The sequence below is a fragment of the Anomaloglossus baeobatrachus genome, chromosome 11 (genome assembly GCF_048569485.1).
Source record: "Anomaloglossus baeobatrachus isolate aAnoBae1 chromosome 11, aAnoBae1.hap1, whole genome shotgun sequence".
Classification (NCBI taxonomy): Eukaryota; Metazoa; Chordata; class Amphibia; order Anura; family Aromobatidae; genus Anomaloglossus; species Anomaloglossus baeobatrachus.
Genome location: NC_134363.1, coordinates 121,084,239 through 121,098,773, shown reverse-complemented (window position 1 = coordinate 121,098,773; position 14,535 = coordinate 121,084,239). Strand labels below are relative to the sequence as shown.

Sequence of the window (14,535 nt, the reverse complement as noted above, 5' to 3'; positions counted from 1 at the left end):
CATCTCTGAAGTTAGAGTGATCGAAAAACGCACTCCGTGTACGTTTGGGAAACCTAAACTGGTGTTTCTCCTGCTGCGAAGCCGACTCCTCTATAGGTGGAGTTGGGGGAGAAAGGTCTAGCACCTGGTTGATGGACGCTATAAGGTCATTTACTATGGCGTCCCCTTCAGGTGTATCAAGATTGAGAGCAACGTCAGGATCAGAGCCCTGAGGTGCGACCTCCGCTTCATCCTCCAGAGAGTCCTCATGCTGAGACCCCGAACAGCGTGATGAAGTCGGGGAAGGTTCCCAGCGAGCCCGCTTAGCCGGTCTGGGGCTGCGGTCCGTGTCGGAGTCCTCACCGTGGGACCTGGGTGCCACCCCAGGAGCACTTTGCTGTCCCGACCGAGAGGGGCCTGGGGGCGATGAACTCAGTGCCCTGGCCCTGTGCTACCGGTCTGGACTGCAAAGCTTCTAGTATCTTAGCAGACCATCTGTCCATAGACTGAGCCATGGATTGTGAAAGCGACTCAGAGTTTCTCAGCCAAAATTGCAAACTCTGTCCCTGCCATCTGGACAGTGGAAGCCGGCGGTTCTACCTGAGCCGAGGGTCCCAGCAGTGCCCGAGGCTCCGGCTGAGTGAGTGCCACAGGGGCCGAGCATTGCACACAATGAGGGTAGGTGGAACCTGCAGGTAACATAGCCGCACAAGAGGTACAGGTTGCAAAATAACCCTGGCACCCTTGCTCTTTGCGGACGACATGCTGTTGTCTCCTCTTAGAGTAATCAGTGAGGGTATATAGCCAAAAGCAAATAATGCTGCCGAACAGAGAAACTGTATACAATTGTGTGTATGTATATATGTATATATATGTATATATATATATGTGTATATATATGTATATATGTGTATATATATGTATATATGTGTATATATATGTATATATGTGTATATATGTGTATATATATGTATATATGTGTATATATATATATATATATATATATATATATATATATATATATATATATATATATATATATATATATATATATATATATATATATATATATGTATATATGTGTATATATATATATATATATATGTATATGTGTATATATATGTATATATATATATATATATATATATATATATATATATATATATATATATATATATATATATATATATATATATGTATATGTATATGTATATGTATACACACACACACACTTCGGCACCCAAGGGTGACCAGCACCTGGTAACCGGTGTGGCTTACCGACCGCCCAAAGCAGTTGTGTGTCCACCAGATTCCCTGCCTGGGCCTCCCAGAGCTGCAGAGCTCGTTCTAAAATCCTCCACCGGCAGAAGTGATTATAACAATGGCTGCCAGCGTTCTGAGGGGAGGAGGGAGCCGTGGGCGTGCCTAATAAAAGTGCGGGAATCTGGTGCCCCACAGTGCTCAGTGAGGGGGGAGGAGGACACCAAAGTATGCTCCAGCCCTCACTGCCGACGTCCAGTCGCCCGTCCCGCCCTTACCCCTGACTGGCAGGCCCGGGGGCGGGAGTATATGGTACTAGGCCGCAAAAGCCGGGGACTAAAGTTAATAACGCGGCCGGCAAACAGGCGCGGTCAGCGCGGTAGTCCCGGTCTCACAAACCACACAGCAGCCGCGGCAGCGTCTGTAACACAGGCGCTGCATGCACCGTCCCCAAGGGGACACAGAGTACCTTATAGATGCAGGGCCCTGTCCCTGATGATACCCAGTCTCCTGTCCGTCAGATTCCCCCAGGGGCTGCGGATGGAGCCCGGTCCCAGTGAATGGCGACCGGTTAGGATCCCACTTCTCCCAGAGCCTCTAAGGGATGGGGAAGGAAAACGGCATGTGGGCTCCAGCCTTTGTACCCGCAATGGGTACCTCAACCTTAACAGCACCGCCGACTTAGTGGGGTGAGAAGGGAGCATGCCGGGGGCCCTGTGGGGGGCCCTCTTTTCTTGCATCCGATACAATCAGCAGCTGCTGCTGACTAAAATGTGGAGCTTGCGTGAATGTGTGCCTCCTTCAACACAAAGCATAAAACTGATGGGCCCGTGATGCACGGGAGGGTGTATAGGCAGAGGGGAGGGGTTACACTTTTTAAAGTGTAATACTTTGTGTGGCCTCCGGAGGCAGAAGCTATACACCCAATTGTCTGGGTCTCCCAATGGAGCGACAAAGAAATGTATAGAAATAAAATTCCTACATGTAAAAAATCTGCGCTGAACCAAAAACAATGTATATTTTGATTATGATTAGTATTTTATTTTCCATTCACAAGTAAAAAAGGGAATTTTGTTTACTTACCGTAAATTCCTTTTCTTCTAGCTCCTATTGGGAGACCCAGACAATTGGGTGTATAGCTTCTGCCTCCGGAGGCCACACAAAGTATTACACTTTTAAAAAAGTGTAACCCCTCCCCTCTGCCTATACACCCTCCCGTGCATCACGGGCTCCTCAGTTTTGGTGCAAAAGCAGGAAGGAGCAAACTTATAAATTGGTCTAGGGTAAATTCAATCCGAAGGATGTTCGGAGAACTGAAGACCATGAACCATAAGAACAATTCAACATGAACAACATGTGTACACAAAAGAACAACCAGCCCGAAGGGCACAGGGGCGGGTGCTGGGTCTCCCAATAGGAGCTAGAAGAAAAGGAATTTACGGTAAGTAAACAAAATTCCCTTTTTCTTTGTCGCTCCATTGGGAGACCCAGACAATTGGGACGTCCAAGAGCAGTCCCTGGGTGGGTAAAAGAATACCTCAATAAAAAGGAGCCGAAAACGGCCCCCTCTTACAGGTGGGCAACCGCCGCCTGGAGGACTCGCCTACCTAGACTGGCGTCTGCCGAAGCATAGGCATGCACTTGATAGTGCTTCGTGAAAGTGTGCAGACTAGACCACGTAGCTGCCTGACACACCTGCTGAGCCGTCGCCCGGTGCCGCAAAACCCAGGACGCACCTACGGCTCTGGTAGAATGGGCTTTCAACCCTGAAGGAAGTGGAAGCCCAGAAGAACGGTAGGCCTCGAGAATCGGTTCCTTGATCCACAGAGCTAAGGTTGACTTGGAGGCCTGAGACCCCTTACGCTGGCCAGCGACAAGGACAAAGAGCGCGTCTGAACGGCGCAGGGGCGCCGTGCGAGACACGTAGAACCGGAGTGCTCTCACTAGATCCAAAGAGTGCAAATCCTTTTCACACTGGTGAATTGGATTAGGGCAAAAGGAAGGCAAGGAGATATCCTGATTTAGATGAAGGGGGGATACCACCTTAGGAAGAAATTCCGGGACAGGACGCAGAACCACCTTATCCTGGTGAAAAACCAGGAAGGGGGCTTTGCATGACAGCGCTGCAAGCTCAGACACTCTCCGAAGTGATGTGACCGCCACCAGAAAGGCCACCTTCTGAGAAAGACGGGAAAGAGAAACATCCCGCAGCGGCTCAAAAGGCGGCTTTTGAAGAGCCGTCAGAACCCTGTTAAGATCCCAAGGATCCAACGGACGTTTGTAAGGTGGGACCATGTGGCAAACCCCCTGCAGGAACGTGCGGACCTGCGGAAGCCTGGCTAGACGCTTTTGAAAAAACACGGAGAGCGCCGACACTTGGCCCTTGAGAGAGCCGAGGGACAAACCCTTGTCCATTCCAGATTGTAGGAATGAAAGAAATGTGGGTAAAGCAAACTGCCATGGAGACAAACCGTTATCAGAGCACCAGGATAAGAAAAGTTGCCAAGACCTGTAATAGATTTTGGCGGACGTTGGCTTCCTGGCTTGTCTCATGGTGGCAATGACATCTTGAGATAACCCTGAGGACGCTAGGAGCCAGGACTCAATGGCCACATAGTCAGGTTGAGGGCCACAGAATTCAGATGGAGAAACGGCCCTTGTGACAGCAAGTCTGGACGGTCTGGAAGCGCCCACGGTTGACCCACCGTGAGATGCCACAGATCCGGATACCACGACCGCCTCGGCCAGTCTGGAGCGACGACAATGGCGCGACGGCAGTCGGACCGGATCTTGCGTAGTACTCTGGGCAGCATTGCCAGAGGGGGAAACACATATGGCAGTCGAAACTGCGACCAATCCTGGACCAGAGCGTCCGCTGCCAGAGCTCTGCGATCCTGAGACCGTGCCATGAAGGCCGGGACCTTGTTGTTGTGTCTCGATGCCATGAGATCGACGTCCGGCGTTCCCCAGCGGCGACAGATCTCTCGAAACACGTCTGGGTGAAGAGACCATTCCCCCGCGTCCATGCCCTGACGACTGAGAAAATCTGCTTCCCAGTTTTCCACGCCCGGGATGTGAACCGCGGAGATGGTGGAGCCTGTGACTTCCACCCACTGCAGAATCCGCTCGACTTCCTGGAAGGCTTGACGACTGCGAGTGCCGCCTTGGTGGTTGATGTAGGCGACGGCAGTAGCGTTGTCCGACTGGATTCGGATCTGCCTGCCCTCCAGCCACCGATGGAAAGCCAATAGGGCTAGATATACTGCCCTTATCTCCAGAATATTGATCTGAAGGGACGATTCTATTGGAGTCCAGGTTCCTTGAGCCCTGTGGTGGAGAAAAACCGCTCCCCAACCTGACAGGCTCGCGTCCGTGGTGACCACGGCCCAGGTTGGGGGGGGGAGGAAGGATTTTCCCCGAGACAGAGATGTGGGTAGGAGCCACCACTGAAGTGATGTTTTGGTTGCAAGTGAAAGAGAGATGTTCTTGTCGAGGTAAGCCGAACTCTTGTCCCATTTGCGAAGAATGTCCCATTGGAGTGGCCGTAGATGGAATTGCGCGAACGGCACTGCCTCCATAGCTGCAACCATCTTCCCCAGGAAGTGCATGAGGCGCCTTAAGGGGTGTGATTGACTCCGAAGAAGTGACTGCACCCCCGCCTGCAGAGAAAGCTGTTTGTCCCGCGGTAGCTTGACTAACGCTGGAAGGGTATGAAACTCCATCCCGAGGTAAGTCAGCGATTGGGTCGGCGTCAACTTGGATTTCGGGAAATTGATGATCCACCCGAACTGCTGGAGAGTCGCCAGAGTGACGGTAAGACTTCGTTGACACGCCACCCGAGAAGGGGCCCTGACTAGGAGATCGTCCAAGTATGGGATTACCGAGTGGCCCTGAGAGTGCAGGACCGCCACGACGGATGCCATGACTTTGGTGAAGACCCGTGGGGCTGTCGCCAGGCCGAAGGGCAATGCGACGAACTGGAGATGTTCGTCCCCGATGGCGAAACGCAGGAAACGGTGTTCGGGTGCGATCGGCACATGGAGATACGCATCCTTGATGTCGATCGATGCTAGGAAGTCTCCTTGTGACATCGAGGCGATGACCGAGCGGAGAGATTCCATCCGAAACCGTCTGGTTCTCACATGTCTGTTGAGCAGCTTGAGGTCCAGAACGGGACGACAGAAAGACCCGTCCTTTTTTGGCACCACGAACAAGTTGGAGTAAAATCCGCGACCACGTTCCTGAAGGGGAACGGGAATCACAACTCCTTCCATCTTTAGAGCGTCCACTGCCTGAAAAAGTGCGTTGGCCTGTGCGGGGGGTGGGGAGGTTCTGAAAAAACGAGCCGTAGGTCGAGAGCTGAACTCTATCCTGTAACCATGAGACAGAATGTCTCTCACCCATCGGTCTTGAACGTGTGGCCACCAGGCGTCGCCAAAGCGGGAGAGCCTGCCACCGACCGAGGATGTGGCTAGATGAGGCCGAGAGTCATGAGGAGGCCGTCTTGGAGGCAGTGCCTCCTGCGGCCTTTTGGGGGCGTGACTTGGACCGCCACCCATAGGAGTTCCTCTGGCCTTTCTCCGGCCGGTTGGACGAAGAGGATTGGGGCTTGGCGGAGGGACGAAAGGACCGAAACCTCGATTGGATTTTTCTCTGCTGAGGTCTCTTAGGTTTGGACTGGGGTAAGGAGGAGTCCTTTCCCGAGGATTCCTTAATAATCTCATCCAACCGTTCGCCAAACAAACGTTCGCCAGAAAAAGGCAAACCAGTTAAGAACCTTTTGGAAGCAGAGTCTGCTTTCCATTCGCGCAGCCACATGGCCCTGCGGACTGCCACGGAGTTAGCGGATGCTACAGCCGTACGGCTAGCGGAGTCCAGGATGGCGTTCATGGCGTAGGACGAAAATGCTGATGGCTGAGAGGTCAAGGAAGACACATGCGAAGCAGAATTCTGCGTGACAGCATTAATCTCAGTCAGACATGCCGAGATAGCTTGGAGAGCCCACACAGCCGCAAAGGCCGGGGCAAAAGACGCGCCCGTGGCCTCATAAATAGACTTCACCAAGAGCTCTGTCTGTCAGTGGCATCCTTCAGGGATGAGCCATCGGCAACAGACACAATGGACCTAGCAGCCAATCTAGAGACTGGCGGATCCACCTTGGGTGAGTGTGCCCAGCCCTTAACGACCTCAGGTGAAAAGGGATAACGCGTGTCAGAGTGCCTTTTAGCAAAACGCTTGTCCGGGACCGCTCTGGGCTTCTGGACAGCGTCCCTGAAGTTAGAGTGATCAAAGAACGTATTGCGCGTACGTTTGGGGAATCGAAATTGGTGTTTCTCCTGCTGAGAAGCCGACTCCTCTACCGGTGGAGGTGGGGGAGAGAGATCCAACACCTGGTTGATGGACGAAATAAGATCATTTACTAAGGCGTCCCCCTCAGGGGTATCAAGGTTGAGGGCGAAGTCAAGGTCAGAGCCCTGAGCTCCCACGTCCGCCTCGTCATCCTGAGAGTCCTCCAGCTGAGATCCAGAGCAGCGTGAGGAGGCCGGGGAAGAGTCCCAGCGAGGCCGCTTAGCCGGTCTGGGACTGCGATCCGGGCAGGAGTCCTCCGCCTGGGACCTAGGGGCTATCCTGGGAGCGCGCTGCGGCGCGGACCGAGAAGGCCCTGGAGGAGACAAACTAACAGGGGCAGGGGCCTGTGAAGAGCCCGGTCTGGACTGCAAAGCCTCAAGGAGCTTAGATGACCATTTGTCCATAGACTGTGCAATGGATTGAGAAAGTGACTGAGAGAGTTTCTCCGCGAAAGAGTCCAATGACGGTGACTCTGTCCCTGCAGCCTGCTCAGGAGTAGCAGGGGGATCTACATGAGCAGAGGGGCCCACAAGTGCCCCGGGCTCCGGCTGAGCAAGCGTGGCAGGAGTCGAGCATTGATCACAGTGAGGGTAGGTGGATCCCGCAGGCAACATAGCCCCACAAGAGGTACAGGCTGCGAAAAAAACCTGTGTCTTAAGGGCTTTGCTCCTTGTGGACGACATGCTGCAAGCAATAAGTGTCCCTTAGGAGAGCGACCACTGAGGGTATATGGGAAGGGTTAAACAGCCGTTCCGAATATATATAATATATGTAGATATATATATATCACGGCACCCTAGGGGAACCAGCACCGGGTGACCGGTGTGGCTTACCAACCGCTGGTGTCCTCCAGATTCCCTGTCGTGGGACCCGGGGCCTGTAGAGATGTGCAGCTGCAGCATACACCGGCAGAATACCAAACATGGCCGCCGGAGCTCTCAAGGGGGGAGTGGAGCCATGGGCTGCGCCGGCAAAAGGCGGGAATCTGGAGGCCCCATAGTGGTCCATGAGAGGGGAGGGGAGGCATGCAAAGATGCTCCAGCCCTCTGTCGGTAATACCGCCCTTCCCCCTGACAAGCAGGCCCGGGGGCGGGATTTTTCGCGACTAGGCCGTGATGAAGCCGGGGACTAAATTTAAGGCCGTGCCCAACAAGCAGGCACGGCCGGCGCGGAAGTCCGATGAAAAAACAACGGACGACGCTACTGGGGAGAGAGGCGACCTCTCTCCCCGTACCGTCCCCCCATGGGGACACAGAGTACCTTGAAGGTGCAGGGCCCGGTCCCTGGGGATGAAAACGCTCCGGTCCAGCAGGTTCCACCAGGGGCTGCGGATGGAGCACGGTCTCAGCAGGTGAATGACCGATGAAGCTCCCACTTCTCCCAGAGCCGCATAAGGGATGGTGAAGGAGACGGCATGTGGCTCCAGCCTTTGTACCCGCAATGGGTACCTCTACCTTAACACCACCACCGACATAGTGGGGTGAGAAGGGAGCATGCCGGGGACCCCATAGGGGACCTCTTTTCTTCTGTCATACTATGTATGATAAATCTTATTTTTTTTTTTTTTTTTTCTATGAGTGGATGTGTGCCTCCTTCCACACAAAGCATAAAACTGAGGAGCCCGTGATCCACGGGAGGGTGTATAGGCAGAGGGGAGGGGTTACACTTTTTTTAAAAAGTGTAATACTTTGTGTGGCCTCCGGAGGCAGAAGCTATACACCCAATTGTCTGGGTCTCCCAATGGAGCGACAAAGAAAATATTAATGAATAGTAGGTTCCAAAAAAAGTATACAAACAATAATAAGACACATAAATTTGTACATTCAAACACCACTATAAAAGGCACTTGTGCATGTGGAGCCCCGGCCGGCGGCTACCATCTACTTAAAAATAAAGATAAATATACTTGTTTGTAGTTTAGATTTTAGAGACAGGGTTATAAATTTACCAGAAGTAAAAGGGATAAATAACTAAGTAAGTAAAGGCCGCTTTACATGCTGTGATATCGGTACCGCTATCACTAGCGTGCGTACCCGCCCCCATCGGTTGTGCAACATGGGCAAATTGCTGCCCGTGCCGCACAACATCGCCCAGACCTGTCACACATACTTACCTGCCCTGCGACGTCGCTGTGACTGGCGAAACGCCTCCTTTTTAAGGGGGCGGTTCGTTTAGCATCACAGCGACGTCACAGCAGCGTCACTGAACCGCCGCCCAATAGAAGCGGAGATGAGCGGGACAAACATCACACCCACCTCCTTCTTCCATATTGCGGCCGGGAGGCAGGTAAGGAGAGGTTCCTCGTTCCTGCGGTGTCACACGGAGCGATGAGTGCTGCCGCAGGAATGAGAAACAACTTCGTTACTGCTGCAGCAACGATATTAGAGAATGGACCCCCATGTCAACGATGAGTGATTTTGCACGTTTTTGCGACGATGCAAAAATCGCTCATAAGTGTCACACACAACGGCATTGCTACAGCGGCCGGATGTGCGTCACAAAATCCGTGATCCCAACGAGATCGCTTGAGCAATGTCGCAGCATGTAAAGCGGCCTTAAGTCAATCCCAGGAATTCCAGGAGGTTTTCCAGGAGTGCGGGAAAATTCAAATCTACCAAGAAAAGTGTGGCTTATGTGGAGCGCATGGTCATAGTAATACCTGAAGTTTTCAGCGGAACTGCAGTATAACAACCTACATACTTTTCAGAACGGAGTTTGTGCTTGTGAACCTCCTGGAATTCCCTGGATTGACTTACTTATTATTTATCCCTTTACTTGTGGTAAATTTATAACCCTCTCTCTAAAATATAAATTACAAACAAGCATATTTATCTTTATTTTTTATTTTTAAGTAGATGGTAGCCGCCGGCCGGGGCTCCATATGCACAAGTGCCTTTTATAGTGGTGTTTGAATGTACAAATTTGTGTGTCTTATTGTTTGTATACTCTTCTTTTTTTGGAACCTACTATTCATTAATATTTTTACTTGTGAGTGGAAAATAAAATACTAATCAATCAAAATATACATTGTTTTTGGTTCAGCGCAGATTTTTTACATATAGGAATTTATTTCTATACATTTACTTCTTCTAATTTTAACCTAGGCAATAAGGGTTTTTTTGCCTTAGAAATGTAGCTGCAGAACCATTAAAACATTGGGTTTTAGCGCTGACCTTTTATTATATCGATTTTTATTGTAAAAATGTAGCTTTAACCTACATAATCTGCAAAATAGTGTAAGAGAATTCTTGGATCTCTGCAGAAAGTCTGGCTTTTTGTATCCAATGTGTAATCAATAATACACCACAGAGCTCAGCAATCCCGATGGACTCAGAGCTCAAGTACGATCATATCCCTCAGTCGGTAAAGCAAAAAGAATTGACAATATAATGTTAATGCAAATCAGTATTTTTTTCAATTCTTCTGTGAAATTCACATTCAAAACGTAACATTTCGGTCATAATCGTCCTTCATCAGATACACGGATTACTGAGGAAAGGGAATAGAATTGAAAAAAGACAATTAGCGCTACATGAAAGGCAGACGTTTTCATGTTGATGGAGCACAAGTCCATTCCCTTTTTTCAGAAATCTGTACGTATGATTGGCATTGAAAATACAACAGACGTTATATAGAGAGAGGGGGGGGGAGCCAGCACTGTCTGACAATGGCAAGCAAAAAAAAAAAAATTTTTTTAGTGTAAATTCACAGTTATTCCAACTGTACTATAATGCAAATTGAGATTTTCAATAATTTGAGCCACCCCTGCCAACGTCAAGGCAAATCTCTATAGGGGGAGGGGGGATCCTATTCTATATTTATATTTTCAATGTGCCATACGGCTAACTAATTAAATTAAAGGCAGAACCATATCAAATCACACGTGCACGCCTGGTTTGGTTTGCAGATTCCTTTTACCAAAATTATACATTGGTCGGTGTTCACACTTCACCACCTCCCCCCTCTCCACAGGCTTTTTAATCAAGCACCATTTGCTTGGGCCTGTTCCGCCTTTATTCATGGACCCTGGTCTGGCACTGTGAGGGTTGGTTATGACATTGTCCTGGTGTGTATAGTGTTTGCCACGCATGATGGGACCTTGGCTACCTTTATTCACGGTTGCCTCTCCTTGCAAACATGGAAGCGGTTTCTGATATGTTACAGGTAAATGTGTTGCTTTAATATGGGTCTACTTTTAATGATTTTTGAGGCCCCATGGCACAATTGAAATATTAAATATAGAGTAGGACCCACATTTGAGATTTGTCGTGACGTGGCAGGGGTGGCTCAAAAGGTTGATCAATGTTTTGCTAAAATCTCATTTTTGCATTGTAGTACAATTGGAATTTTTTGTGAATTTACACTTAACCTTTCGCACGCCATTTTTCAAGCAGTGCTGGCTCCCCCCTCTTATTTATAACAGACGTTATATGTAAATTACACAGAAGAATTAACACCTTTTCCATCCCCACCAACATCAATACACTGGTCATGCGGTACAGATAGATCTTGTTTGATTTGGATACTGTTGTTTGGCTCTCTTGAAACAAACCTCTAGAGCCGCCTGCAGCAAGTGTATCCTGGACTGTTCAGCTTCTCGGATCTGACTAGCAATCTGAAGGAAAGAGAATATTTGATATTAGTAATGAAGTAATAAAACAGAATATAAACTTTCCATAATATGAGCTCACATTGGACAGTGCACGACACCCTGCTGCATCACTTATGTAATACTTTACCCACTAACCCTGCAAATCAGCGTTTTATGTACTAATGATCCGATGGGGTCTCAGCACAGATAACATGTGCAGATGGAGACATGACCCTCTGCCTCCTGGGGAAAGTGGGATTATCCTGCCTTTAAACTTCTGATACATAAGCTAAGGTTAAAAGGAGTCCAAGGAGTGACAGGTCACCTCCTCCATTACATCGGTGAGATGCGATCCTGCTTAATATCAGTGATATGCAAGGTCCCCAGTGTGAAAACAGGCAAAATAGAGGCACAGACGAATTATAAAAGTGCTACAACTGTAAAAAGGAATACTGGACAAAAAAAAAGAAGGGAATTTTGTTTACTTACCGTAAATTCCTTTTCTTCTAGCTCCAATTGGGAGACCCAGACAATTGGGTGTATAGCTATGCCTCCGGAGGCCACACAAAGTATTACACTAAAAGTGTAAAGCCCCTCCCCTTCAGCCTATACACCCCCCGTGCAGGCACGGGCTCCTCAGTTTTGGTGCAAAAGCAAGAAGGAGGAAAAAATTATAAACTGGTTTAAAGTAAATTCAATCCGAAGGAATATCGGAGAACTGAAACCATTTAACATGAACAACATGTGTACACAAAAAAACAGGGGCGGGTGCTGGGTCTCCCAATTGGAGCTAGAAGAAAAGGAATTTACGGTAAGTAAACAAAATTCCCTTCTTCTTTGTCGCTCCTTATTGGGAGACCCAGACAATTGGGACGTCCAAAAGCAGTCCCTGGGTGGGTAAATAATACCTCATAATAGAGCCGTAACGGCTCCGTCCTACAGGTGGGCAACCGCCGCCTGAAGGACTCGCCTACCTAGGCTGGCATCTGCCGAAGCATAGGTATGCACCTGATAGTGTTTCGTGAAAGTGTGCAGGCTCGACCAGGTAGCTGCCTGACACACCTGCTGAGCCGTAGCCTGGTGTCGCAAGGCCCAGGACGCTCCCACGGCCCTGGTAGAATGGGCCTTCAGTCCTGAGGGAACCGGAAGCCCCGAGGAACGATAAGCTTCGAGAATGGGTTCCTTGATCCACCGAGCCAGGGTTGATTTGGAAGCTTGTGTCCCTTTACGCTGGCCAGCGACAAGGACAAAGAGTGCATCCGAGCGGCGCAGGGGCGCCGTACGAGAAATGTAGACTCTGAGTGCTCTCACTAGATCTAACAAGTGCAAATCCTTTTCACATTGGTGAACTGGATGAGGACAAAACGAGGGTAAGGAGATGTCCTGATTGAGATGAAAAGGGGATACCACCTTAGGTAGGAATTCCGGAACCGGACGCAGAACCACCTTGTCCTGGTGAAAAACCAGGAAAGGAGCTTTGCATGACAACGCTGCTAGCTCAGACACTCTCCGAAGTGAGGTGACTGCTACTAGAAACACCACTTTCTGCGAAAGGCGTGCGAGCGAAATCTCCCTCATTGGCTCGAACGGTGGTTTCTGAAGAACCGTCAGCACCCTGTTCAGATCCCAGGGTTCTAACGGACGCTTGTAAGGAGGGACGATGTGACAAACCCCTTGCAGGAATGTGCGTACCTGTGGGAGTCTGGCCAGGCGCTTCTGAAAAAACACAGAGAGCGCAGAGACTTGTCCCTTAAGGGAGCCTAGCGACAAACCCTTTTCCAATCCGGATTGAAGAAAGGACAGAAAAGTGGGTAAGGCAAATGGCCAGGGAGAAAAACCCCGAGCAGAGCACAATGACAGGAATATTTTCCACGTCCTGTGGTAGATCTTGGCGGACGTTGGTTTCCTAGCCTGTCTCATAGTGGCAATGACCTCTTGAGATAATCCTGAAGACGCTAGGATCCAGGACTCAATGGCCACACAGTCAGCTTGAGGGCCGCAGAATTCAGATGGAAAAATGGCCCTTGAGACAGCAAGTCTGGTCGGTCTGGCAGTGCCCACGGTTGGCCGACCGTGAGATGCCACAGATCCGGGTACCACGACCTCCTCGGCCAGTCTGGAGCGACGAGGATGGCGCGGCGGCAGTCTGCCCTGATCTTGCGTAACACTCTGGGCAACAGTGCCAGAGGAGGAAACACATAAGGAAGCTGAAACTGCGACCAATCCTGAACTAAGGCGTCTGCCGCCAGAGCTCTGTGATCTTGAGATCGAGCCATGAATGTTGGGACCTTGTTGTTGTGCCGTGACGCCATTAGGTCGACGTCCGGCATTCCCCAGCGGCAACAGATCTCCTGAAACACGTCCGGATGAAGGGACCATTCCCCTGCGTCCATGCCCTGGCGACTGAGAAAGTCTGCTTCCCAGTTTTCCACGCCCGGGATGTGAACTGCGGAGATGGTGGAGGCCGTGGCTTCCACCCACATCAAAATCCGCCGGACTTCCTGGAAGGCTTGCCGACTGCGTGTTCCACCTTGGTGGTTGATGTAAGCCACCGCTGTGGAGTTGTCCGACTGAATTCGGATCTGCTTGCCTTCCAGCCACTGCTGGAAAGCTTTTAGGGCAAGATACACTGCCCTGATCTCCAGAACATTGATCTGAAGTGAGGACTCTTGCTGAGTCCACGTACCCTGAGCCCTGTGGTGGAGAAAGACTGCTCCCCACCCTGACAGACTCGCGTCCGTCGTGACCACCGCCCAGGATGGGGGAAGGAAGGATTTCCCCTTCGATAATGAGGTGGGAAGAAGCCACCACCGAAGGGAAGCTTTGGTTGCCTGAGAGAGGGAGACGTTCCTGTCTAGGGACGTCGGCATCCTGTCCCATTTGCGTAGGATGTCCCATTGAAGAGGACGCAGGTGAAACTGCGCGAAAGGGACTGCCTCCATTGCTGCCACCATCTTCCCTAGGAAGTGCATGAGGCGCCTCAAGGGGTGTGACCGACCTTGAAGGAGAGATTGCACCCTTGTCTGTAGTGAACGCTGTTTGTCCAGCGGAAGCTTCACTATCGCTGGAAGAGTATGAAACTCCATGCCAAGAATTGTCAGCGATTGGACCGGTGTCAGATTTGACTTTGGAAAATTGATGATCCACCCGAAACTCTGGAGAGTCTCCAGAGTAACGTTGAGGCTGTGTTGGCATGCCTCTTGAGAGGGAGCCTTGACCAGCAGATCGTCTAAGTAAGGTATCACCGAGTGACCCTGAGAGTGGAGGACCGCAACTACTGTAGCCATGACCTTGGTGAAAACCCTTGGGGCTGTCGCCAGGCCGAACGGCAGTGCCGCGAACTGAAGGTGTTCGTC

General features: G+C 50.3%; 1 protein-coding gene across 1 annotated transcript in view; it reads right to left on the bottom strand.

The window, feature by feature from the left end:
• The window catches only part of CENATAC (centrosomal AT-AC splicing factor), a 52,173-nt gene that overhangs the window by 27,470 nt on the left and 10,168 nt on the right, over positions 1–14,535 (bottom strand). Inside the window, exon 5 of the mRNA XM_075327421.1 lies at positions 11,141–11,203. Coding sequence (XP_075183536.1) covers positions 11,141–11,203 — 63 coding nt within the window. The remainder of the gene's footprint in view (positions 1–11,140; positions 11,204–14,535) is intronic.